Genomic DNA, 27,458 nt, shown 5'->3' on the forward strand with positions numbered 1-27,458 from the left:
CAGTTCCCTGCACATGCCCCCAAACCGGCTACGAAACTGCCAATCCTGGAGATGGCACACTCAACGGGAAGGAAGCTCACAAGAGGGGAAGGGGGTGGAGAATAAGCTGCTCCTCCCAGACACATGCACGCAGTGTCTGCTCTCGTCAGAACAAGCCTAACAGTGCAGGTCATCCCCATCGGAGTGCTCTGCTCAGTAGATTTTATAATCAACGTTCATTAAATTGCATGTATAAAAAGGCGAAACGCCTGTGAAATACTGAAGACACCGTGGTTTATCAGCCCTTTAACTCAACTGGAGTCAATTATAAATTTTAAAGGCTCACTCGTCATCATCACACATCTGTTTGCCAGTTTGTATAAGCAATATGTTAAGCCGAATAAGCTGTTGATCATTTTGCTGATTTATCATATAATTAGTGTGTTTATGTTAGGGGCAGTGAGAGTTCTCCAATGCGCCTTGGGGAATGTGCATACGTGGGCAGGCTTTTGTGCATTTATTGGATCTCGCAGAGATCTGCACGTTCTCAAAGGCTTGTTGGAGAGGATGTATAGCACCGTGGCCTCTCAAATTTCAGCAGTGCCAAAATTCAGTGCCCCTGACCTCTCGTGCTCCGTTCTACAGCATTGTTTTGGCATCCCCTGCCTGCAGCATGGTACCCAGGTGTGACCACTGTATAGTGATTACGGTAGGAAAGGTGTTCAATTCCCTGGACTGATGATGCGCACATTATCCATCGGGACTACCAACTTGAATGAAATATTGGGGGGTGGGGTCAGGTAAGGCAATTTGAATGGCAATGCCCAGCAACTTTGGTGGCGGGCAGCCACCTCAAATATTTTAATGGGAGGGGGCAAGGGGCTTTGGCCCCTAGGAGTTGGCTCCTATGTTCTCCATGAGATGTGGTGAATGTGGCCAGTGGCTTATTGCTGTGCACATTAGCCATTTGACTCAAATTACCTCTTTTCTTCTACTAAAGTCCCAACTAGATGTGTGTCGGCTGGAGGGGACGGGGAAACAGCCCCTCTGAATTTCCTATTTGCATTGGAAAGACATTCTCTATTGGTGCCAAATACAGTGGTATCTTGGGTTACAGACACTTCAGGTTACAGATGGTGCCCTCCAGCTCCCATCTGCCCCAATCAGCATGGCCAGGGATGACAGGGGTTGGAATAGAAGAACTTCTGGAGGACTACAGGTTCTCCATTTGCAATAAGGGCAATAGTTGGAAAGGAAATGGGACACACCACACCATACCTGGACTTAAGAAAGTCACTTCTAAAGCTCAATCTAGTTTATTAAATGAACTAAGGGATGCCCACCAAGGAGCAGATCAGGCTCAACAAGGGTGGAATCTACAAACATGTACAAAGCATTCTGAAAAGGCTTTTTGGTTTTGTTTTTAAAAATACATGTACAGTACATTAAATTTTCCATAAGGTTCGCCATCTAGTGTCACATTGCATATTGCACTTAAAACACACTTAAAGTGTTTTATTTGCAGCCGTATGGCTGAGTCCAAGGATGTAGGAAAGCTCTGCCATGTCCAAGATTAATATTATAGGGCTGCCATACGTCTGGACATTTTCCCGGATGTTAATGGGATTTCAAAGGCGGAGTTAATGTCCAGGGGTGGGGATTTCCAAAATGGTGGTGCTCTGTCCTGGATCTGAGGCAAGTCAATTGAAAACTTGCAGGATTTGGGGGGCTCAAAATACAGTGGTACCTCGGGTTAAGAACTTAATTCGTTCTGGAGGTCCATTCTTAACCTGAAACTGTTCTTAACCTGAGGTACCACTTTAGTTAATGGGGCCTCCCGCTGCTGCCATGCCGCCGCCACACCATTTCTGTTCTCATCCTGAAGTGAAGTTCTTAACCCAAGGTACTATTTATGGGTTAGTGGAGTCTGTAACCTGAAGCATCTGTAACCCAAGGTACCACTGTAATAAAATTAAAAAGCTGAACAATTTGGGGGGGAGGGCATTGTCTAAAAAAATAGCTCAAGAATTTCCTTTTTTTTTAAATAGCTCAAGAATTTTGGGGTCTTCCTAAAAAAACCAAGTCAATCGAAAAATCATGGGATTATTTTAGCTCAACAACTGGGGTGTTGTCTTAAAAAGAAGAAGCGTGCGTAGCAAGGTATTGAACTTGTTTTTTAAAAAAGCTCAGCCATTTCCTTTAACAAGAACTTTCGGGGTGCCCTGGTGAAACAACCTGGCAACCCGTAACCATCTGACTGGTTCAGACACGCAAGCGAAGGGGGCCGTTTGCAATGCGTGCGGCATTTTAGTCGCGTGTGCAAATGAGCCGCCGGTTTTAACTCTTATCTGCGAAAGCGAACGTGCTCCGTGTGTTTTCTGGACGAGGCTTTTCGCGGGTGCAAAGAAGATCTTGCTCAGGCGGCAGCATCCGCAAGCATCAGCATCCTCGCCGCCGAGCTCCCCTCGCGCGCCCCCTTCCGTCTTTCCCGGCGAAGCGCAGGCAAGGCCCGGTCACGTGACCCGCTCCGGCCCTGCCGCCGCTTCCCTCCCTCCCTCCCTCCTGTCGGAGCGGAGCGATCCGAGGCAAGCAGGCGAAGAAACAAGATGGCGGCAGGCGGCGATCCCGAGCGGGACGCCGGCCCTTCGCATTGAAGCCCCTCGGCCCGAGCAGCTCGCCGGAGGCCCTCCTTCCCCGGCGAGGGAGGGGGGCGGGGAAGAAGAGGGAGGAAGAGCGCAACCGCCCGCTCGGAAAAACCACCCGAAGGCCCTCGCGCGCACACACAACCACCCCCCTCACCACTCTCGGCCAGCGCCCAGCGATGCGGGGCCGGCGAGGCAGGCCGCCCAAGCACCAGCAGCCTGCGGCGGCCCCGGCTCGGGAGAGCACCCCGGCTCCAGCAGCCCCGCCGCCGGGCCCTATCGGGGGACTCCGCTCCCGCCTGAGGGGCAGCAGCCGGGGCAGGTGGGCGGCCTCGGCCCAGGCGGCTGGTGCTGCAGGGCCCAAGCCGAGGGGGGCTGTCGCCGCCGCTGCCCAGGCCTCCCCCTCCGCCACCTCAGTCAGGGGAGGCGGCAGGAGGAAGGGTGGCAGCAGCAGCAGCACCCCTGGCGGGGGAGGCAATAGCGGCCGGGGCAGGGGCAGGTCTGCTGCTGGAGCGGCGGCGGGAGGAGGAGGAGGAGGCAGCCAAAGCAGGACGCCCGCCGCCGCCTCCGGTGGTGGTGCTGCTTCTTCCTCCGCTCCCAAGAGGAGCGGCCGCAGCAGCCAAGTGGTTTACGACGACCATGAGAGCGACGAAGACGAGAGCGCCTTGTCCGACGACGAGGAAGGCGAGTCCGGGGAGAAGCCCGACTCCGGGGAAGACGAGGCCGTGGCGGAAGAGGAGAACGACGACGACGACTCGGATTACCCCGAAGAGATGGAGGAGGACGAGGACGACGACGCCAGCTATTGCACGGAGAGCAGCTTCAAGAGCCACAGCACCTACAGCAGCACCCCGGGTACGGCGAGGGGGTGGGGGTGGGGTCGCCCCCACTTGTTCCACCCCGGAGCCCATCGCGTTAGGGAAGGGGTGGTGGACGGGTTTTGCTTTAGGTGTGTGGGGGGGGTTACCGTAGGGTGGCGGGTTAATGGGGCGGTGCTGAACCCCCCCTCCGCCACGGGGATGCGCGCGGCAAGGGGGGCTGATGTGGGGAGAGGGGAAGCAAGGGGCTCCGGTAGGAAGAGGGCAAGGTGCGGGAAGCCACAGTGGCAGAAGTTGAGAAAGCGAGAGAGAAAATAAATAGCAACCCTGGGCTACTTGTTCGCCGGAAGAGGAGATGGCAAACATGGTCTTAGAACAGGGGTTCCCAGTTAGGGGCCCCATCCGTTGTCTCCCCTCTCCAACTAATTTTTTTCTCATTTTTTGCATGGTAATATCACACATTTTATGGCTTGTTGTTGTTAGTATACCAAAACTCATTTGCTTATTAGGGACTACCTTACATTTTGTGCAGGGAATTGCTTTGCAGAGGCAGCCACCATGGAGTTACCGTATCAACATGTTCCAAAGCGGGGAGGGGGGTATTAGAACAGGGGTTCCCAGTTAGGAGTCCACGGGATCTGCGGCCCCATCCTTTGCCCTACCCCCAACTATTTTTGTCATTTTTGCATGGTAATATCACATATTTTATGGCCTGTTTTTTTCGTAGTATACCTAAACTCTTTTGCCCCACATTTTGTGCACAGAATTGCTTTGCAGAGGCAGCTACTTTGCAGTTACCAACATGTTCCAAAGCGAGGGTGGGGTGAGGGGTCCGTGGGGGTCCTCAGTAATCAGCTAATTGGGAACCACTGTCTGGAAGAATCAATTGGGGCTGAGCGAAATAGCAGGGGAAAGGGAGCTTGTGTGGGGCACGCATGTGATGCTCGGGGAATGGGGGGGGAAGTATCTTGCAGACTCTTGACTTTGTGCAAAACTAGTGGGTGGTGTTTTTGTTTACAAAGGAAAGCAGTGCGTTGGGAATAGAGATCAAATTATTGGCGGAGGCGCAGTATGGTTTAAATCATAGCATGCAAGCCCATCACATGCATTTGTAGTAATTGAAAACATTCAAATGGATATCTTTTTATTTATTTATATATATCAATTTTTGTTACGCAGCAGTGTTTGCTTGCGGCTTGTTTTAAAGAGAGTTTGTGGTTTTTAATTTTACGGTGACCTTGCCAGTTCAACCATTGGAAGAAATGATATTCAACTTTTTATAATAGGTATTAAGAGTTTGATTGTAGTATGGATCATGCTGAACTTTTAGCATTTTAAAAATGTTTTCGGGTTTTTATTAAAAAGGTAGATTTAATTCAGCAAAATATTGCATAAAATCTCACATGCTTAACTTTCCTTACTTGGTGGCAACTATTTTTATATTCTTGCATGTGTTTTATCAAGTATGTAAACAATCAGGATTGGGACTTATATATTGGTAGATGTGATTGATATGACAGTTCTGTGCTTTTACAGTTTGACAAGGAAAACCCTAGTGTGGAATATTGAAATAGCTTAGGTAAAGGGACCCCTGACCATTAGGTCCGGTTGCGGACGACTCTGGGGTTGCGGCACTCATCTCACTTTATTGGCCAAGGGAGCCGCCGTACAGCTTCCGGGTCATGTGGCCAGCATGACTAAGCCGCTTCTGGCGAACCAGAGCAGCGCACGGAAACACCATTTACCTTCCCGTTGGAGCGGTACCTATTTATCTACTTGCACTTTGACGTGCTTTTGAACTGCTAGGTTGGCAGGAGCAGGGACTGAGCAACGGGAGCTCACCCCGTCGCGGGGATTCGAACCGGCGACCTTCTGATCACCAAGCCATAGGCTCTGTGGTTTAACCCACAGCACCACCCGTGATTACATTTTACTAAATATGCCTGTACAGTACAGTGGCTGTGTGAAAGTTATTGGGGAAAATCGGACCCATTTTTCATTTGTATCACAACATCAAAAGACATACTTCTCTATTTTAAAATGGATTTTGAGTTTTCCAAGAGGCGGTTAATTTTGTTTATTGTTGAGGTGCTTTATAAAGGCAAGCTTTGCTAATTCACAATATGAGAATGAACACTGCATGAACAAGTTTAAAGTTTTGTTTAGCTGTAATGGTTCCTAGCTGTGGTTTTTCCCTTCATTGTGGCTTTTCATTGGCAAGGGTTTATTTCATAGTACTAATACTTTTCTATATACACAACATAGGAACTGAATTTTGATCCAAGGAGACCTTCATTATTGTTGCTTTTTAGAAAAGCAAATGTTAGTGCTGTTCAGTTTGTTTCTATAGTGTATATTTTAATTTGGATATGATTCAGTTTCTGAATGGATTTGAATAAATTCTTAACATAGTTCTAAAATGTTAAGTTTTAATGTTAATCAGATTACAAATTAAAATATGTATTGTTTTGTATCTAATTTGTGTTGTATGCTAACATTGTGCCATTGATAGATATTTGATGTCTTGCAGTGGAAATGACTTTTTCAGATAGATAGTGATTATTCTAACGGTTTTTAAAAGAGTTTACTAAAGGTAATGTCAGTATCACTTGGTGTTAAGGGGCATTCTATATCAAGTGATCAAATCACATTTACCTTACCATTTTATATTGCTTCCACTTTCTTTCCTAAAAGTAGTACAGTATAAGAGATGGTCCCAGATCTCTGTGTTAAATTTGTTCTCCCATCATGTTTTTGAGTTATGAGGGTTTGAAATTTCAAAAAAATTGGCAATTTTGGTCTACACAAAAACCTTACAAGCTCAACCTAGAATTGAGGTATGTCAAAATTAAAAATACCAATCTCTTCAGAACGTCATTGGCTTTAATGTGATATGTCACATGATCACCTTTACATTTTAAAGTTAAGTTATAAAATTTTAAATTTTAAAAAGTGATTAAAATAATATATTCAAAAATTTCCAAATTTTCTTTTTGATGATTTAATATTTCTAAGCTCTACCTGCAAAATTTCATGTTGGGATCTCAATGAGATCACATTAATTTTTTATATATATGGTACATCCATGTCTGCCTTATTGGGTTCTATTTAGGATACATAGGTCTTCTTGGAGTGAAATATAACAGAATAAACTAGGCTTCAAAATATAATATCAGTTATTTTTCAGGCATCTGAAAAGCTAGTCAGGCTTTTCCTTTAAAAATGTGTTTCAAAGGAGAGTGATAGCTTGCTGTTGATACAATTAATGCTTTGAAAGAATTTCTGTTTTACTTCATTTCATGAACCATCTCAATTCTGAGCTGAGTTCTTAGCTTTTTGCCCAGCAAGGCCAAAATTGTCAATTTATTATTAGTTTTAATTTCTAACCCTCATAATTAAAAAACGGGATGAGATAAAAAAAACAACTTAGATTTAAACTTAATTTTGAACATTCAACATGTACAAAATATTAAGAAAATTGGATGACATAAGGTAAAAAATATATATCAAAAATTTGATTACTTGACATGGAATAACCCTTAAACAAAACAGCCAGATTTACTTAAGAGGCATTTCTTGTGGCTTCTTCTTCTTTCTGACAGTTGGTGCCAGGGTTTCCTTGTCTTTACAATAGCCAATGATACTTATGCTTTTTTTGTTCTGGTTCATCAGCAGCAAGGTGGTATACACTTGTCAAATCATGCCTGCCCCGCTGTTCCCCTCTTTGCTGAACAGGGAGGAAACAAACCAGAGCACTGGCCTAGAGTTAACAAGAAGCAACATAATACTAATCCAGTGCTGCAGTTCGTTTCCTCCTCATGTGGAACAACTGAACAGTAGGGCAGGTGAACTTGAACAATGTGCACCTGCATTCTGCTGGCTTCCGGTATGACATAGTTTGTTTGGCCCTAGCATAATCTTTTGGTTGTGATGGTATAAAGGTAAAGGTTTGGTCCAGTCGTGGATCCAGTCCGTTAGGTCCAGTCGTGGATGACTCTGGGGTTGCAACGCTCATCTCACTCTATAGGCTGAGGGAGCCGGCGTTTGTCCGCAGACAGCTTCCAAGTCATGTGGGGACAGCATGACTAAGCCACTTCTGGCAAACCAGAGCAGTGCATGGAAACGCCGTTTACCTTCCTGCTGGAGCGGTGTCTATTTATCTACTTGCTTTTTGACGTACTTTCAAACTGCTAGGTGGGCAGAAGCTGGGACCGAGCAATGGGAACTCACCCTGTCACGGGGATTCGAACTGCTGACCTTCCAATCGGCAAGCCCTCGGCTCTGTGTACTGGATGGCAAATATTGCATCCACCTGTTGACCAACTTGGTGCACCCACACCCACAAACACACCCTAGTAGGCGTGTTGTTGAAGTTCTATAGAATCAGTGTTAGAAGCTTAGGTGTATAAGCTAGGCGCCAAATGGCTCCTTAAACCAAGGTTGCAGTCATCAAAATGGAATTTCTAGTTGCCATTTGGGGGCAAGACAGCTCTAAAGTCTTGTTTTTCAAATGATAGGCTGACTGATTGATTCTCAGTTAAACACCTGGCTAGTTCAAGACAACAACCTTAAGCTAGGTTAAGAGCTTTGAGACCTTAAAGAAGAAAAGACTTGTCAGGGACAGTCCATATATATGTTGGCCTATTCTGATGTCTTAATGGTGACCGCTCCTGCTCAGGCTGCACAGAAATGGCAATTTAGTTCCAGAAATGCATTCCAGTTGTTCAGATAAACTATAATGGATAGAGTTCTACAGGATGGGGTATTAGTGTGTGAAAACAGTCTAGATCAGGCATCCCCAAACTGCGGCCCTCCAGATGTTTTGGCTTACAACTCCCATGATCCCTAGCTAACAGGACCAGTGGTCAGGGATGATGGGAATTGTAGTCCAAAACATCTGGAGGGCCGAAGTTTGGGGGTGCCTGGTCTAGATCCAGTGACCCTCAGATGGTGAAGGTGTCAGGCACCATCCCAGGCATCTTCACTTGGTCGCAGGTGGTCCAAAGCTAATTTCGAACACTACTGAGAATGTGATGTTTCTGGAAAATAATTCTGAGTAAAGTGGAGTGACTAATAATTCAGAACATTGGGTGTTTCATTTTGTAAAATTTACATTATGCCAATGAGCACTGTACAACAGTGGCCCAGGGATGTGGTAATATATGCCTTATAGACTTGCAAGCTCTTTTCTTCCCCGCTTTGCATACAAGTTCTCCCTCCCTTTGCTTTTCACAGGCAGTGTTAAGACTCCTTCAAACTAGAGTTTGTTAGAAGGCAGCTTTTCAAAGTGCTATTCAAGCTAACCATGGTAAGTGTAAATGCTGATGGAGAAATAGCGCATCTTGGTAAGCAGAGCAGGGGATTGATGTGCAAGCTTGTAGGTGATTCCAATCTGTTAGCCACAGTTAGGGTAAGGATTAATATTTTTTGCAATATTGCAAAGCTTTAGTAATCCATACCATGACCTCAACAATGCACTCCTTGGTGTAAAGGCTGGGGGTGGAAGAAGAGATCTGTTTAATAGTTACCCTTTAGCAACTGGTGCTCTGTTCACACTGATATGTTGCAGTTGTCATTCAGGATCACAGTGGGCACGGTTATTCGATTGAATCACTTCACTCACTTTGACTGAAAACCTCCACCAAACGGTAGCACGTCCTACAGTCACATCACACAGAATTAGTAGGGCTTCTGCCAAAAGTGGGCAGGGATGCCTTTCAGTATTTGATTACCTTTGCACAAGTGGCATGGCAATTGCAATATATATCACTCTGGGCGGGGCTAAGGTTAGGGGTGCTGCTCTGTTAAGTTGTATGCACTCTTCTGAGGTCCATTGAACCTCCCCAAGAATTTTCATTGCAGAAGTGAAAATGCTCTTCACAATCCATGAGTTGGTTAGATTTACGAGAACACCCAACTTAATTGTCACATGACATAAAACGGTAAGCATGTTATTAAAGCTTTCCTTCAAAAAAGGCTTGGATTAAATAACAGTTAATTTGACTAGGATGCCAGCCCATTTTGGCCTTGATTGCACTCCTCTTACAAAATCAAGTTCATAGTTTGGAAGTACTCCTGGACTTGGTCCTGGACTTGGCATCTTTTAAGATGCCACCAGAAGTGCTTTCACCCAGCTTTGGCTTGTGCATCAGCTTTTGCATTCCTCTTAAAGTCACTGTCACACCTGGCCACATTCCTTTGTGCATTAGTTATATGCTTATTGGGGCATTCTCTGTGACAGTACCTTAGATGTGGAACTCCCTGCTCCCTTTTTGTATTTTGCCAGGAATTGAGGACATTTCTTTTTAAACAAGCCTTTGTGTCTGCTGTTGCTTTATGTAATTTGTTTATTGCAAACTCCAGCTCTTCCTCCTCTTTATTCTTAGATGTTGCTTTTAGTAATGGTTTGTGCAATTGTTAGTTTTTTTAAAAAGGTGGATTATTTTTTTATTTTTGTGCTTTTTAAATACTTTTGTCAGCCACTTTGAGCAACTTCTTTTGGAAAGGAAAAACAGTATAAATTTTAGTATTTCGATATGAAGGAATTAAAATAAACCGCACCTCAGATGGTGGCAGGAGATGAAGCAAGGCCTCATTCGGTAGTTACATTAATGCAGGAGAAGGCAGCCCATAAGGTACCCTTGATCCATGCAAATCTTGCATGGCTTGTGGTTTGTAAATACCTTAAGAGTTTCTTTGCAACAAGAGCACTAGAAAGTTTATTCTTAAACTATCTGTACCCGGCCATGCATTGCTGTGGCTCAGTCAGGGGCCCCGTTTCCCAGGAGAGGTGGATGATGTAACAACACCCCTCTCTCTGTTGCCCCCGGCAAGTGACCTCATCTTCGCCCCATGCAACGTCAACCTCCACCCTGACCCCTCTCCTTTCCCCCCCTCACATACCGTATTTACATTTTGGGGATGTTCCGGGAGTTTCCCCTGGCGGATCCCGATGGGTGAGGGGGAAGCCGGTCGAGGTGTAGTCCCTTAGGGAAGGTGGACATGCCGAGGACCGGGGGGGGAGAGGTGGCGGCGAAGGGAGAGGATCGGGGCCCCGATCCCCCAGAAGAAGCCGCCTAACGTACGGACGCGTTGGGGAGGGCCTGTCCGCTTTCCCTGCCGGATAGGGAAGGCGGACATGTGGAGGCTGGCGGGGAGAGACGAGGTGGGGGAGGGAGAGGATTCCAGCCCCGCTCTGCCAGAAGGAGCCGTCGAGCACCCACTCTCAGCACGCTCTGCACGCTGGCATCGGAATGACGCCATCGTGTTCCCCGTGCAGTCCTGGGAGTAAAGACTCTACTATAGGGTCTGTTCAACCTTTGACGTCTCACAGAGGGTGCTATTTTTACACAAAATCATGTTTTTACCTGTCACAGGTGTGACATCTGTATAATCTAATGGTATATACAAACACTCCCTTATTGGAATGCAACGTTGTGTCAAAATTTCACGGCAATCGCTCAAGCGGTTTCGGAGATTTTTGGTCATCCACAAACGGACACTTACATTTTTATTTATATAGATGTAGGTTGGCAATCTAAGAATACTTGTAATCTGGGTAACTTGTGCAAGGCGACTGAAAAGAGGGTACAGATCAGAATATCAGCACCTTTTCTGAACATGTGGAGGGAGGGGTGCATCAGTGTCTTAAACTAACAGTAGTTAATGTTACTCACAGTTCGTTGTTCTAGACATCTTGACAAACCACATTTTTCCAAACTGAAAGCTTCACAATTTCTTAATGACAACCCAGAAGGAGAATGTGCATTTGCAAACCTTAGGTTCACTGTGGCTTGTTCATGCCATGCTAAACCATGGTTTAGCATGGTTTCTTTGCAAAGAATGCATGTCTATTTTTAGCATTTGTGAGCTTTCATTCCTTGTGTGTGTTTCCATTAAAGAGATTTTAAGATTGCCGTTCTTTGTTGATGAACAGAATAACTATGAGTGGCTTGGTATTCTGATGTGCACATGAGGCTTTGAAATAACATGTCTTCAGTGTAAGATAAAGATAAAATTTTGTTTAAACCTGCTGCTAATCCTTTTCAGAGACTGAAAGTGGATAACTGGTAATGTACCAAAAGTAAATAAAAGCATGTAAAACAAGATGAAGTGCACAGAATGAAATCTCATTCATTGCAGACTTAGCCCAAGCTGTCAAAATGCAGAAGTTTTAAACTTCTTGCAGAATTTCTGAAAGCTGTCTAAAATGCAGATTTGATTATTCTCCAGGAAAGAGGAGTGCAGAGTTATGGGAAAACCAATAGGCATGCCCCTTTGTGTATATGTTGCACTTGATGTGCTGTTGTGATAAAGATTACAGAAGGTCATACAAGAGGAGGCAGAACTTAAAAGTGGAAGAAGCAAATACGTATTTATATAAGTTCACATTTATATTGCCTAAGCTTGGCATTAGATCTGAAGTTCAATTGCCCAAATCCTAAAAGGAAATTTTGCATACAGTACTCATGCAGGTGTGTGCCTGGGTACACATTTCCCTTTGAACATCTGCATCTTATTAAACTGGCTGGATATATCTCTTTGTAAATCAGGGAATGTGCATTCTCATTCAGACTTTTGTGTAACTAAAGCCTCATCCAGTCCAGTCTTCCGGTTAATTGAAATATTGTTACAGTCTTTATCCTCCCATCAAACTTATGAAGTTGGTCATTATTATATTGTTTTTATTAAGCTTTATAAGGCAGACAACTTAACCCTATTGCTAACAGTTCTCAAATTTGGAACCCTGATAACCCTGACATGTGCTAAAGTCCATTACACTAAAGACCCACAACCAAACTAGCCTCATAATGAGAACTAAATAATAACCTGGAGTGCTTCTTTTCAGAGCTTTGTTTCGTGAACCAGTAGGGCAGTTAGTTGTTGGCTCTACCTAACTTCTATAGTCTGCTGTAGCAGAATTTAAAGTGCAGAGTCATAGCTATGTTGAGTGTATGTTGTGCTAAGTATCTGTGCTTCCCCCCTAACAAGATATATGCAGATCAGGTTTAAATGAGGATGCATCCTGTTACCAGGTTAACTGTAGAATTCCCTCTGCACAGAATTGCATCTGGCAACTTCACTGTACTGTATAGCTTTTGGCAAATGCTGAAGATGCGCCTCTTTACCCTGGTCTAAGATGTGTGTTTTCAGGATCCACCCTCTTCTTTGACTGACATTTGTTTTAATGGTTGTTAGTTATGAATTTTAAATTGTAACCTGCCCAGGGACCTGCTAGCAAAGGGCATGTGATAGTACTAGCAACAATAATAACAGTGATAAAATACTTGTTGGGTTTTTTGCTTATAAATTGTGACATCTGTTCTGTTACCATGTATGCGTAGTATAAAGCACATGGTATGTGAACTCTCAAAAGACCTGGTTCACACACTTAGCTGTTGATGATTTTTAAATTATTGAATATTTCATGGCTGACAGCTGAATGTATGAACTGAGTTGAGTCTATTAAAAATCATTGTGTCTGAGGCAATGAGACACAAAATATAAACTCTGTAGGGTTGCTTTTGCTGGGCCACTCACACTTGTAAACTTGGCAGTTGCTAAGTTCTGAACATGCACCAGCTCTAAGTTTGACCTCTTGATTTCTAACTGTGCAAACATTCCAGTACTACAGAACGTGCTCATGTGAATAGGACATCACTGACCAATTAGAAGCTATTATAGCTTTCTCACGAGATAGTCTTCAAGATTCCCCACTGCAATCTGTTCCAAATTTTGCAGTAATTTATTGAAAATACCTTGAATAACTCACAGGCACATTACAAGTGCAAGATGGATGTAGTTGCCTCCTCATGAAAAAGTTCATTATCACTTCAAGAAAGTGATTTTTAAAAAAGAATTATTGTGTTGGAGTTATTTGAATAGTCTTCCCTCACTGACCAAAAACTAAGAAGGTCAGAATGTTAACTTTGGAAAAGTATATGGCGCCATAGACGTGGGGTGTCCTCCTAAACAAGGGCTGTGATGGATACTAAGGTTTAGGAAAATGGTGAAAGCCACCAGGCTTATTATGTCTCTTAGGCCAGCATTTGATATCTTAACTTTAGACTTTATTTAAAATGGAAAACTACTAAATGTCATTTGGGGTTGTTGAACTGGATTGTTGTTGTTGTTGTTGTTTGCTTTTCTCACAAAAGTGAACTAAAGCAACTTACAAACACATCATAAACACTAAAACCAAATTTAAAAAGCACAACAAATGAAAACCTAAACAATGCATCTCTACAAATAAAGGACTGGTCTTACAGATCCTGCTGCACGAAAATAGGCCAAAATTACTTGAAGCCCTTCAAATTAAAGACCAAAAGCCAAAGCCCTGTTTAAAAAAATAATAATTTTTTTTACTTGGCTCCAGTGTTTGAAATTCCCCAGGTGCCAACTACTGATACGGGTCCAATTGAGACTATGGAGATTTCTGGGTGCCAGGTTGGCGACCACCGTTTAAAAACCCTCTGCCTTAGTCTATAGTTAATACTATTTCCGTTTCCCCTGTGTGTTACTTCTTCTTGCATACTGGGGACAATCAAGCAATGTGGTTGAGATCATAAAGGTAAAGGGACCACTGACCATTAGGTCCAGTTGTGACCGACTGGGGTGCGGCACTCATCTCGCGTTATTGGCCGAGGGAGCCGGCGTACAGCTTCCAGGTCATGTGGCCAGCATGACTAAGCTGCTTCTGGCGAACCAGAGCAACACACAGAAACGCCGTTTACCTTCCCACTGTAGCGATCCCTATTTATCTACTTGCACTTTCGACGTGCTTTCGAACTGCTAAGTTGGCAGGAGCTGGGACCAAGCAACGGGAGCTCACCCCATCGCGGGGATTCGAACCACCGACCTTCTGATCGGCAAGCCCTAGGCTCTGTTGTTTAACCCACAGCGCCACCCGCTGTGGTTGAGATCATAGAATCATATAATTGTAGTGTTGGAAGGGATGCTGAGGGCCATCTAGTCAAACCTTCTAGCAAATAGATATTCCGTTGTGGCAACCGTAACCTAGAGCCCAGGTGCCATTTGGCACCTAACTTATATATCTGAGTTTCTAACACTGCTTGGCTCCTAAGGATCAATAAAAATGGCACTTGGGGAGAGCATTCCACAGTCAGGAAGCCACCACTGAAATGGCCCATTTTTCTGTTGCCCCCTCATTGGAAGCATGGACTATGCCTGATGCTCCAGAATAAGCTCTGAAGTAATTGTTGAGTTAACCTTGAACCATCTAAATAAATAATATTGGTAGTTTCATAACAGCACTGCCAATGGCATTTCCCCCTTCCTGTGCACTTTTAATAGACACATACCAGTACATTATATGGATTTCAAGAGTTCTTTAAGAAATCAGTAGCCTCGTTTACCAGTTAAATTTTGTCCTCATAGGAACCTTGACATGACAACCATTTGTTATTGACAGGAGTCCAGTGAAAGATTGGAAATAAATCTGGACCAAGTGATTCACTCAGCAAGTTATTCATTGATTTTATTTGTACAGTATGCTGCTTTTCCACATAAAATTCATTCTCAAAGTGGTTTACAACAACGGAAACAGGAAAACATTTCAAAACCAAACGGTGCAAAAATAATTTCATAATAGCCTAGAAAAACAACACAGTAGCAAATATAATTACCTACAGAAAATAACATTTTAGTACTATAAATATAACAAAATTACATACGACCAGCATCCAATAGCAAAAATAAAAAGGGAGCCTCTCAGGTTTTTTGTGTCACAATGTGTTTGCTTTATATAAAAACATTTTGTAGAGTAAATAAATCTGATGCTTAAGTGCTTCTATCGAGTGATAACAGGTTGCAGCTGGAGGAGAGGAAGAGTCTGTGGGAATTTGTCATAAGAGATTTTAAAAGGAAAAAAATAACTTCTGTACCAGTAGCATACCTAGAAAACTTGGTTTGTGTCAATTTGTCCAAAACATTTGAGTTTAAAAACAAAGAAACAAATAAATAAATTAGGGTTCCTACTCACTTTTAATTTTCTTTAGAAAGGCTTTGGATCCCACAGCATTTACAACTAGGTAAAGGTAAAGGACCCCCGGAAGGTTAAGCCCAGTCAAAGGCAACTATGAGGTGTGGCACTCATCTTGCTTTCAGACCGAGGGAGCTGTCCACAGACAGCTTTTCCGGGTCATGTGGCCAGCATGACTAAATCGGTTTTGGCACAACAGAACACCCTGGAGTGCCAGAGCACACAGAAATGCTGTTTACCTTACCTTTACCTATTTACCACTACAGTATCTGTTAAGTGTTTCACATATCTAGTTGTTACCCTACTGCTGTGAAGTCTAAAGAAGAATTCATAAGGAAAGATTTTTTAGCTTTGGATATACATCTAGTTTGCATAGATTTTACTTGTGTGTACCTCTTTGGATGTTGCAGGAGAAACAAAACTAGTGGAAATGCAAGACACTTTCACATCCCCTGGACTTTGACATCAAAACTACTCTGAATTAGACAGCTTATTGCTTTTTTGTGATCAGAGAAACATTGTATAAAATATGGATGAGTAGCTTCAGCAAAAGAGAGATCTAATTTAAATGGAAACCATAATCCAGGGTAAACCGTGTTCTAGATTTGAGTGTATCAGAATGCAAACCGCTGCAATGATTATTTAGTAAAGTGTTCCTAGAGTGCGGTGATTTCTCCCATTTGCTGTTAGTAATATGGTTTTGTTCATCATTGAAGAGAAAACGGAACAGTTCCAGCTTTTGCAACTGAATTACAGAGTTAGGAAGTGTCAGAGATGCCTATGTGGCTACTCTAGAGTAACGACTCCTCACAGCATTGTCCTTTTAGGCTTTATTAAGTGCTGATTATTTACAGTGCTCGGACCGATCTATATACATGTTGCCAGTTAGGCGTCAGTACCTCCGAATGGAGGTTGGCGCGTCTTCTTCCAGCAAAGAAGTTTGGGAAGACCTAATCTCCTCCCACGACGTTTCTTGCGTAATTCCGGGGTCGGCGGGATCGGCCTTCCCCCCTTGCTCCCCCCTTCCTGTCCCACCTTGTGCATGGGCTCCGCTACCTTGCTGGAGCCTCGGTCACCACTTCCTGAGTCTCCGCTTGAGGCATACCCCTCCCCGCTTTCCCCAGCGCTTGGCGATGAGCTGGTACTTAAGATGGGAGGGACCTCCCGGTATCCCCTGTGTCAGAGAAAAAGTTTAGTATTAGTGGTGTTGGAGACTACATGGGGAAGAGAAAATCAGATAAAATAGTTACCTTGTGGTGGTGATGGTTCTTAATTAAATTACTATATTGCCCTTCATCTGAGGATCATAGGGCAGTTTCCAATGTAAAATGGTTCCTTTGAGAAATGGAAAGAGCCCTTCCATTTCCAGAGGGGCAAGTTTTGTTCTAACCCTTGTAAATGGCAGGTGTTTTCATCAAAGGAAAGTCATGCATGGTATGTTAGTTTCGATTTAAGGTAGAAGAATCACTGCCTATGTTGAAGTGCAAGTTAAATACAACTGTGTAAGATCGTTGGAGTGTGCGAGAAACTTCTAACATGGTTCTTATTTCACATCACATTCATTGTATAATAAGTAAACTTATATCTACTTCTGTTTCCTGTTAATCTTTTATTGTTCCTTTCTACTTACAGGTAGGAGGAGACAAAGAGTACATCGTCCACGTTCTCCAATTCTGGAAGAAAAAGATGTCCCTTCTCTTGACTTGCCTAAATCCTCAGAGGACTTAATGGTGCCTAATGAGCATATAATGAATGTTATTGCCATCTATGAGGTACTGCGGAACTTTGGCACTGTCTTGCGACTATCCCCTTTTCGTTTTGAGGACTTCTGTGCTGCTCTGGTAAGCCAGGAGCAGTGTACACTTATGGCAGAGATGCATATAGTGCTTTTAAAAGCTGTTTTACGTGAAGAAGACACTTCAAATACTACCTTTGGACCTGCTGACCTCAAAGATAGCGTTAATTCCACATTGTATTTCATAGACGGAATGACGTGGCCCGAGGTTCTGCGGGTTTATTGTGAGAGTGACAAGGAATATCATCATGTTCTTCCTTTCCAAGACGCAGATGACTACCCCTATGGACCCGTTGAGAATAAAATTGAAGTCCTGCAGTTTTTAGTGGATCAGTTTCTTACAACAAACATTGCACGCGAGGAATTAATGTCGGAAGGTGTGATACAATACGATGACCATTGTAGAGTTTGTCACAAACTGGGGGATTTGCTTTGCTGTGAAACTTGCTCAGCTGTGTACCACTTGGAGTGTGTGAAGCCACCTCTTGAAGAGGTACCTGAGGACGAATGGCAGTGTGAAGTTTGTGTAGCACATAAGGTGCCTGGTGTAACGGACTGTATTGCTGAAATCCAAAAAAATAAACCATACATTCGACATGAACCTATTGGATACGACAGAAACAGGCGGAAATACTGGTTCCTGAACAGGAGGCTTGTTATGTAAGTAAATGTTCTAAGCACAGTAACAATATTGGTGCATGCTGGATTTTCAAGAAGATGGGATTTTCTTTTATATTAGGCCAAAAATGTGTTTTATATCTCCATGCAATATTAAAGAAATTGCACCACAGGTGGTGAGGGGCCAATGGTGAAATGAAGTGGCCATCACTGAAAAATACCAGGCTCCTGCTTACAGTGTTTCAAAACAAAAGTTAGGGGTTAGAAACATAAGATCTTGTATGGCAACAGAAAACTTGTGTTATTTTGTTAGTGTTTGTATTTAATGTTTTTTGAATGAACAAGCTTAACAGTATTACTTATTTTCTTTTTCTCCAAAGTGATAGTTTTTCTGACCCTGAGAGTACTACTGCTGAATTTTTAGTATTTTGTGAATCCATTCTTTCCTTCTCATCTTGCTCATAACTTACAAATTCAAGCCTAAGCAGTGACTTCATTTAAATCCAAATGCAACATAGCTGCTATGTTGTGATGACCCAAGTAGTAGAGCTTAGTGTGCAAAGTCACTTTTTGTAGAGGCATGATTGAAAGACCCCGAAATTTAGAATCCATCAGAAAAGATTACGAATTGCTGAATATCAACAAAAGCCCAAGGGCCAGATCACTGATTCTTCTAAGAATAAAATTTTAAATACTGTTTATTTTAAGAGTCTCAGAAAAAGAAATTGCAACTATGCTGACACCATTATTAACTAAGCAGCTTTTGGAGCAATGCAATTCTCACACCTCAGACCTGATCTCATAAAACAGCAATTTGAAGTACATGGAAGACATATAAAATGAGTCAGAAACCCTGCCTGTGTTGCTTTCTGCAAATGGTGTCAGGCTACCATGGGTGGTGATTCCATCCTGTCTGTAGAGTCATTAATATATTTTTCTGAGGTGATGGTAGGCACTTCAAGGCATTGTAAAAATGTGGGTGTTTTTTCCTCATTACCACATGAACTGACCCATGAACTGGAGGTCCCCACCCCTGAGCTAAATCACAGTTTAGTATAATGTGAATGAACCCAGGCTCAGGGGCTCTCTTGCTCCCCTTCCACTTTCCCTCTCTCCGATGTGGCTATGAGGAAATGTTTTTGCTTCATAATATAGCAGTAAGTTTTATGTACTCCATGGCTGCACAAAACTAAATTCTGTGCAGACCATCCAAATTATTCTCCCCAGAAAAGGTAGATTCTGTAAAATACATTATGCAAATGGATTAAGTTTGTATGATTTCCTTTTAGGTTAAATTAATTTATACTGCATTGGCTTGCTATTTTATAAAATCTATGCTGATTTTGCCAGTTGGGGATGGGTAAGGACTCTGAAGTCCTCGCCCCCCCCCCCGGCAATCTTTGAAAATCTTGCTCTGTGCCTTTTCTGGCTTCTGCAATTTCAGCACCATTGCTTTTATACTTTCAAGAATGTCTTATACATGTGGAAACATCACTTTTTTAAAAAAAGACAGAAGCTTCCTTCTCAAGAAGGTAAATTTTGTGCCCACTACCAAATTCAGTGTTTTTTTAACTGACTGGTATTTATAATTTGCCAAAACACAAAACTTTATTTCAGTTTATTATAGAAATTGTATTTAATGCAGTGGTAAATTCTCTTCATTTTGAAAGAGCTATATGACACTCTGTACTAGATGGCAGCATTCTCAATGCATCTTCCTGTAGTAAAAACTCATATATGAGATCACCAGGCATGAAATTTCAGCCTGTATGAGGATTTCATACAACAGTGGTTCCTTGGTTCTTGAACTTAATCCATTCTGGGAGTCCGTTTGACTCCCAAAACAGTTCGAAAACCAAGGTGCGGCTTTCAATTGGCTGTAGGAGCTTCCTGCACTCAATCAGAAGCCGCGTTTGATGTTTGGCCTCTGAAAAACGTTTGCAAACAGGAACACTCACTTCCAGATTTCCGGTGTTCGGGAGCCGATTTGTTCAGAAGCCAAGCCGTTCAACAACCAAGGTACCACCGTTGGACCTTTTTTCAGTGAAAAGATGCTGTCTTTCTCTGTAATCCCACATCCATTTGCAGGCATGTGATCTTACCACTAATTAGTACAGTAAAGATCTGTAGTAAGAAAAGATGGCACTCTGGATAAATCCCTTGTATTTTGATCATTTGAGAGGATGTATCTGCTTCTCAAGGAGTTTCATTTACCATGAAGATATAAAAACTCTCATTAATTCCTACCAGATTCATTGTTGGCTTGCAAACAGCCAGTGTTCTATTCACCTATGATGAGCAAAAATTGCCTCTAGGCAACAGGGCAGTGAATGTTTTTAGGTCTGCTATAGCAGTATATTGTTGGATATAGATAATTAAATTTTAGAGAACAACTCTTTACTTTGTTTCCTACAAGCATGGCTATCATTGATGTCCAAACACAAACTGCATTTAGTCTTAAGAATATGATAGCAAGTAAATTTCAATCCCTGATTTACAAAGCTGGCTTATTTTCAATTACTATAGTTAAAGATGAAGTGCAGTTTAGAGTTCAGGTGTAATGCTGAACACTGGGTAATCAAGAATGGAAAAGAAAGCTTCCGATTGCCTCCTCGCATCTGTGTCAGTGGAGAATCATATGATCTGAGTTAGACCCAGGGTGGATCCAAACACAGGGGGGGGGAGGGAATGCTATAAATATGTCAGAAATTAGATGGTTTTAACAAAAGAAAAAAAATCACTATGGAAAACTGTGTTTTAAATTTTCCTGCTCTCTGGCGCCATCTGGTGTTGCATGTTTACAGCGCATTCAATTCGCTGCTTATTTAGTAATGTAGCTGAGTCCCCTTTCTATGTAAAGCCTCGATATCTAAAGATATTACCTTAAGCCGTGTAAGAGGGGTTTGTTGAAAAATTCGTTGTTTTTTTACTGAGACATAGTAACAGTTCAGTGTCCCTAAGACTGCCCAGTGGTAAAACTCAAGTGTCTCATCTTCAAATTTAGGCCATACTCTTTGGGTGCTCCTGATACTTCTCCTTTTGTTAGACTTCTTTGATATTTTGATTAAGACTGCAGTGTAAATCTTTAAAGAGATAATCACACATACTAAATTTGCAGTGCACAATAGGGAATTGAACTGGGGGTCTCCCATATCAAAGTCTGAATGAAAAATGCATGTCATCAAACTATTTCCTTACTATATTTTTCTATATGTACTATATTCCACTTTTCAGACAAATGTCTGCGCCCCCCCCCCCCCGGGCTGCTCACATCAGTTAAAAGGGATGGCATTGCTATCAGGCTTGCAGGAACACACAAGGAAAGGGACATGGGAAAGGTAGGAGAGGGAGGTCAGTTCTCTAATGCCAGAACACAGTGGTGAGCTATAAGTGGGTGTAAGAGGGGGGAGCGCAGGCTGAGCTTCCCTTGCTGGTATTCTTTATTGAGTACTAATGGGCATTTCTTTTTCCTTTGGCTGATAAATAGGGCCAGAGTGTTCTTTTCCTTTACTTCTGCAGTCCCTGGGCAACTGGCAATTGTTGCTGTGTTTTTCTGGCAGGTAGTGTAGGGAGGAAGCTTCTGAAGCTGCTTCTTTTCTGGCCAATGAATGAGGTCGGCCTGGTCTTTACCATGCCATGATGCAAATGAAGCAACCTCTCAAGAACCTTGGTCCCTTGGCAGAAGCCAGTGTGCTGGTTTCAGCTCTCCAGTCCCTGGGTTGACTCCATGCTTGCTACAGGGACACGGGTGGCGCTGTGGTCTAAACCACTGAGCCTCTTGGGCTTCCCGATCGGCAGTTCGAATCTGCATGATGGGGTGAGCTCCCGTTGCTCTGTCCCAGCTCCTGCCAACCTAGCAGTTCGAAAGCACACCAGTGCAAGTAGATAAATAGGTACCACTGTGGCGGGAAGGTAAACAGCGTTTCTGTGCACTCTGGCTTCCATCATGATGTTCCGTTGTGCCAGAAGCGATGTAGTCATACTACTGTAGTCACATGACCCGGAAAGCTGTCTGTAGACAAACACCGGCTCCCTCGGTCTGAAAAGCGAGATGAGTGCAGCACCCATAGTCAACTTAACCGTTCAGGGGTCCTTTGCCTTTACCTTTACCATACTTGCTATCAAAACTGAATGAGCAAAAACTACTTTTTCGGGTAGAACATATGCTGCTACCTTGCACCAAATCAGAACATTAGTCCATCTTGCCCCCCTAGCATTGTCCATTTTGAGGGGCAGTGGATCTCCAGAGTCTCAGGCAGACCTGGTCATTTTTAACTTTCAGTTGAGCTCGAGATCCTCTGCATGTGAAGCATGCGCTCTGCCACTGAACCCCTGAACTCCATACCAATTGCATCAGGCAGTCATGCAGACATCTAGATACATGACAAAGAAGTAGACACTTTAATTCATATGATTTCATTGTTTGCAGTAAGACATACCGTATTGTAGGCTGAGGTGCGCAAGAACTTAAATGCAGTGTTGTATGCAACATTAGGATTAAAGCCATTGCATATGGTATTTCATAGCTTGTTCTTCCAAGTTTCAGACAGGGTGGAGCGAAGCAGAAGTGATTGAGCCATGTGCAGTAACATATTGGTCATTCATAGTAAAGTGGGTTTTGTTGCTTATTATGGTGTGTGAACAGAGCCTATGTCCAGCCACATTGGATGTGGTATATTTTCTCCCGGGCCTCCTTCTCTCCCTCTATTCTCTTTCCCACCGTAAGGGCTTTTAAATATTCTTTCATCTTTACTCTCATTTCGTACATTTGTTACTTGCTTCTTGGATTTATAAAAAGAAGCAAAGGTTATATACGGTAATACTATTAAATGTGAATTATTTCCTCAATGCATAGTGTGGATTTGTTAAAGTGGCAGAGCATTATTTTTTCAGACCAAAACTGTAATTCTTGCTTTGGAGCACCCCCAAAGCTCAGCATGATATTGAAAATAAGAGAATGGGCAGGGTCAGTCACGACAGCAAATTTCTTCTGGCTACCAAGATTGGCTAAATGTGATGTAAAGTAATAATGCCTGTACCCAAAGTGCTTGCCCTCCACTTAATGATTCTGATATGTGTGAAATTGACAGTTTAATGTAGAGTCACCATATTTTTGCTATACAGTTCCAAGTCATCAATAATTGGACCAGATTAACTGGTTGTACAGGACTTCATGGTGAATAAAACCTATTTTGAGATTTTTCTTAGGTGAGAAGCCACAGAACATCCTGGAAGAAATATTCCTTTCTTCAAAAGATTCAGTGTCTAATTTTTGAAATTATCATTGAAATTCCTTTTGTATGGGAATGTCATAATACTTTATAGTGTGGTATGGTATGGTAAAGAAGCATATTATTTGTGTATTGGAAAGGGAAGAAAAGGTTTGTGTTTTGTGATAGCACAATTCTTAAATGTGGCAACTCATACAGTTGAATTATGGAGGAGTTGAATTATGTTATCATAACATTTTTTAGAGTTTGCTAATAGCTGTTTGTGGTAAACTAAAAATACATGCTCAACAGTGAACTTATGATATGAACTCAGTTATTCTTTTCATTCCTGTTTCTTTCCCAATATATACATATGTTTCATTACCATTTGTCTCATAAACAATTATTCTAATACTGTCACAGAGAGGAAGATTCAGAGTGTGAGAAAGATAAGAAAATCTGGTACTATAGCACAAAAGTCCAGCTGGCAGAATTAATTGAATGCCTTGACAAAGATTACTGGGAAGCTGATATCTGCAAAACTCTGGAAGAAATGCGTGAAGAAATACATCGGCATATGGATATAACAGAGGACCTTACCAATAAAGCACGGGGTAGCAACAAATCTTTTCTTGCTGCAGCAAATGGTAAGAATCTACAAAACTAATCCTGAATGGCTAACAGCACACAATGGATTATCGAGCGCATTTTGAAGTTCTGCCTCATTGATGTATATTCTAGTGAAGAAAGGTTTATGAGAAAAAGGGCATGTCAGTTAAAATTGGGAAGGCCAAGTTCCACGGACTGCATTTATAGTGCCACCAGAATACATATAGCCTTTAGGTACATTTGAGAAGGTTCAATTAAACCTGTTAGGATCTATATACAGAAGGATGTGAGCGGAAGGGGAAGGTGACTTCTCTGCTCTTTTCAGGAGGAAACAAATTGAATGGTGTTGGCTGTGGAACTCTTTTGCTCTTCTGTAGATAAGATGTGATTCTTCCTCTGACACCTGTAGTCTACAGAGCTCTTCCTGATGACTTTAAGCTTGTCTTTTTCACTCCTAAATATAGCTTGCTGTAGTGTGCCTTTGAAATATAGCAGGGTGGATTTGATTTAAATCATAGTTTTCTACATAAAGACTAATTCTTGCTGGTATAACTTTAATATGCAAGTAGATTAAGATTTTTAGAATAACAACTTTTCATATTAGTTTTTTATCCCCCGGTTTAATAGGTTAATCATATTTGGACAACTTTACTGTTGTACTTAGGAAGGAGAAAAATAATCATTACCTTAATAATAACAATTTAAATAGATTTATTCAACTGAAACAATAACATTACAGCATATGTTATTTGCTTAAACAAACATCCATGTTTGTTAACTAATTTGGCTAAACAAAAACAAAATACAGTATATATATTTTAAGAAACTTAGACTGTCAGCCCAGCCTACACATGAAAAACTTAAATACTGTCCACTCCAAACAATCAGAAAAATATTATTTCTATTCTATTCACTGAACTTCTTGAAACTTATCACTTAAGGGTTTGTTTCTGTATTCATAGGTTTGTAGAACAATAGGATTAAGGTCTTTTTCTCAACTCTGTTCATGTTATAACATTTTTGCTGTGAAGAAGAGGCATGTGATCTCTGTTGAGTCAAATTCAGTTTTGAGAACTGCAAAAGTAAACCAAGCATCTGTGATAATATCTTGTAGGCAGAGAAACTGCCCAATAATCTTACAAAAACCTCTGGAAGAGCATGACATTGTGATTGGATTAATGCAGGCACCCCCAGACTTCAGCCCTCCAGATGTTTTGGACTACAATTCCCATCTTCCCCGACCAGTGATCCTGTTAGCTAGGGGTCATAGGAGTTGTAGGCCAAAACATCTGGAGGGCCGCAGTTTGGGGATGCCTGGATTAATGGAATTTATTTACCCAAAAAATTAAACATATACAGTACAACCTTATTCTACATAATTTAAAAACTAATCTTTATTTCATGATGGAACAACCTTTGGATGGTAATATATTTTCCTCAAAAAGCATTTTATTTTAAAAAATCCGATTTAAATCAAAAAAACGATTTAAATCAAAAATATCTGATTAAAATAAAAAAATCCGATTTTTTTGATTTTTTTTTAAAAAAATCATTGATTTTTATCCACCCTGAAATATAGTCACCAGTATAGTGTTTGTCCATTATCAGTTTCCTTAGTTGATTATAATACCTAGTGGCATTTACAAAACCTCCACTGCTTTATAGAAGAAATAATACTTCAGTCTTAAGTGGGTCAGTATGTGCAAGACCACCTGCTCCATACTTTTTATTCACAACCATCCCTTCTTGGCAGTGTTCTGTTTTGTAACAGCCATAGCAAACGTTTGTTTCTTTGCAAATAATCGGATTACTGGCGACATCTAGGCTGGGTGCCTTAAAACAGGGCAACAACTGGAGACATGAGCTGAGGACCCTATTTTGCAGTGAGCATCCTTTTGCTTTTGGAGACACCTGCCTTTTGGAAGAACGCAGCTTTCTTCTCAAGTCTGTATTTGTTTCAAACCAAATGGATCTCTTGGTGGCACTAGGATCTGTGTCTAGTTCTAGAGCACTGAAAACATTGCAGTGGATAAATAAACTGAGGGCAGGAGCAGGTGAGATTGATTATCATCCTTGTTGGAAGAGTCACTAACTTGAGGTTTCCATAACCCCACAGCTCAGCCTTATTTTTCAGTCTTTGCATGTTTGGAGCCAGATTAATGTCCAGGAGCCACAGATTTGTAGATCTGTTAGGTTACTATATATGCATGTTATCAAAACTTCAATTAATCTGCAGAATCAATAGCAATTAATGCACATTCTCTGACATCACTTGTAGATACAGGTAGGTAGCCGTGTTGGTCTGACGTAGTTGAAACATAATTTAAAATATTCCTTCCAGTAGCACCTTGGAGACCAACTAAGTTTGTCATTAGTATGAGCTTGTCATTGGTATGAGCTTGTCTTTGGTATACCAACTTAGTTGGTCTCTAAGGTGCTACTGGAAGGAATTTTTTTTATTTTGTTTCGATCACTTGTAGGGTTGTAGATTATCCATATTGACTGAGTGATGTACACAAAATTCCATGTTTATGCTGTCAGTTTGCAATCCCTGCCATTTTTGAAACTGTGTATATAGGTAACTTGCAATTTATGTGCATTTAACTTGTGCATATTGGAATTTACACTTGGCAAAAAAATTAAAAGGGGTCTGGGTGTCCAGGGAAGAAAAACATTGGCAATCCTGTCCGCCATTGGACCCAGTTTGTTCTGACTATACAAGATTTTGGTGCTCCATGTTATCCCTGGAACATAACCCCCATGTAAATTGAGAGTCACCTGTATCGACTTGTAATCCACCTGTTAAATGACTTTTTAAAAATTACATGTGCAAACAGTACTTCACAAATGTCAATTGCACTGTGGTCCATGTATCCTATTGTTAGATGGGTCTGTCAGTGATTAAAATGGATACTTCTGGAGCCCCTAGTTTTTGAACTAGGTGTCTATTGTCCATTTTCTGCTTTAGAAGAGATTCTGGAAGCAATCAGAGCCAGAAAGGGAGAAATACCAGAAGATAAAAGCTCAATAGCTGATGAAACGGAAAAGGAAAAGGCTAGTGTTGAGAATAAAGACAGTACAGATACCGATAATGGCAAAGAGGAACTTTCGAACCAACTGCTGGATGTAAACAAAGAAACACCACCAGATGAAAGTTCTGAAAAAGGAAGAAAACAAGGTAAAGACGATACTTGTGAAATTAACATATTTTCTGCAGTAGTGTTTACTCCCATATATTTCTTTTTAATAGCATTTATTATTGTATATTTTGATCTGTCGACAATTTCAGATTTAGACAGACATTCTTCTCATCACAGAATCAGCTCTCATTCCCCAGTGACATATTCAAGCAGTTTTCACGAACTTTCATTTCAGTGTAGGTAAAACTTGGCATCTTTGTATAAGCCAGTTTTTAAAACACCTGTTCCACTTTGTTACTCATTTGTTACTGTAGAGCAAACAGATGCTATAGATAAAAGCAACTCCGTGACTTCAGCTGTTGGAGGCAACAGCATAGATCCTTCTGCTGGAGAGTCTAGTGCTTCTGAAGGAAAGAGTGCAGTAGGAAATGAGTCAGAAATCCTGGATGATAATGAGGCAAACAAGAAGCTGGTGACATCAGAAGCCCTCAAGAATGTCTCAGGTACAGAAAATACCTCTGTAATTTAGAGGAGCATAATAGTTATGTAAATGGAAATCATCTAAAACCACTTACAATGTATGGTATTTGTGCTGCTTGTTTGCACTGCCACCCCTGACTCTCTGATATGTTTGTCTTTGATTGAA

General features: G+C 41.9%; 1 protein-coding gene across 8 annotated transcripts in view; it reads left to right on the plus strand.

Annotated features, from left to right (window-relative positions):
- Window positions 1–2,546: 2,546 nt before the first annotated feature.
- The window catches only part of BPTF (bromodomain PHD finger transcription factor), a 67,692-nt gene continuing 42,780 nt past the window's right edge, over window positions 2,547–27,458 (plus strand). For all 8 annotated transcript variants that reach the window (XM_035103992.2, XM_035103990.2, XM_035103996.2 and 5 more), the window contains exons 1-5: window positions 2,547–3,476; window positions 17,073–17,895; window positions 23,487–23,710; window positions 26,641–26,850; window positions 27,127–27,315. In XM_035103992.2, coding sequence (XP_034959883.2) covers window positions 2,801–3,476; window positions 17,073–17,895; window positions 23,487–23,710; window positions 26,641–26,850; window positions 27,127–27,315 — 2,122 coding nt within the window. In that variant the 5' untranslated portion in view covers window positions 2,547–2,800. The remainder of the gene's footprint in view (window positions 3,477–17,072; window positions 17,896–23,486; window positions 23,711–26,640; window positions 26,851–27,126; window positions 27,316–27,458) is intronic.

Source organism: Zootoca vivipara, chromosome 2, assembly GCF_963506605.1.
Source record: "Zootoca vivipara chromosome 2, rZooViv1.1, whole genome shotgun sequence".
NCBI lineage: Eukaryota > Metazoa > Chordata > Lepidosauria > Squamata > Lacertidae > Zootoca > Zootoca vivipara.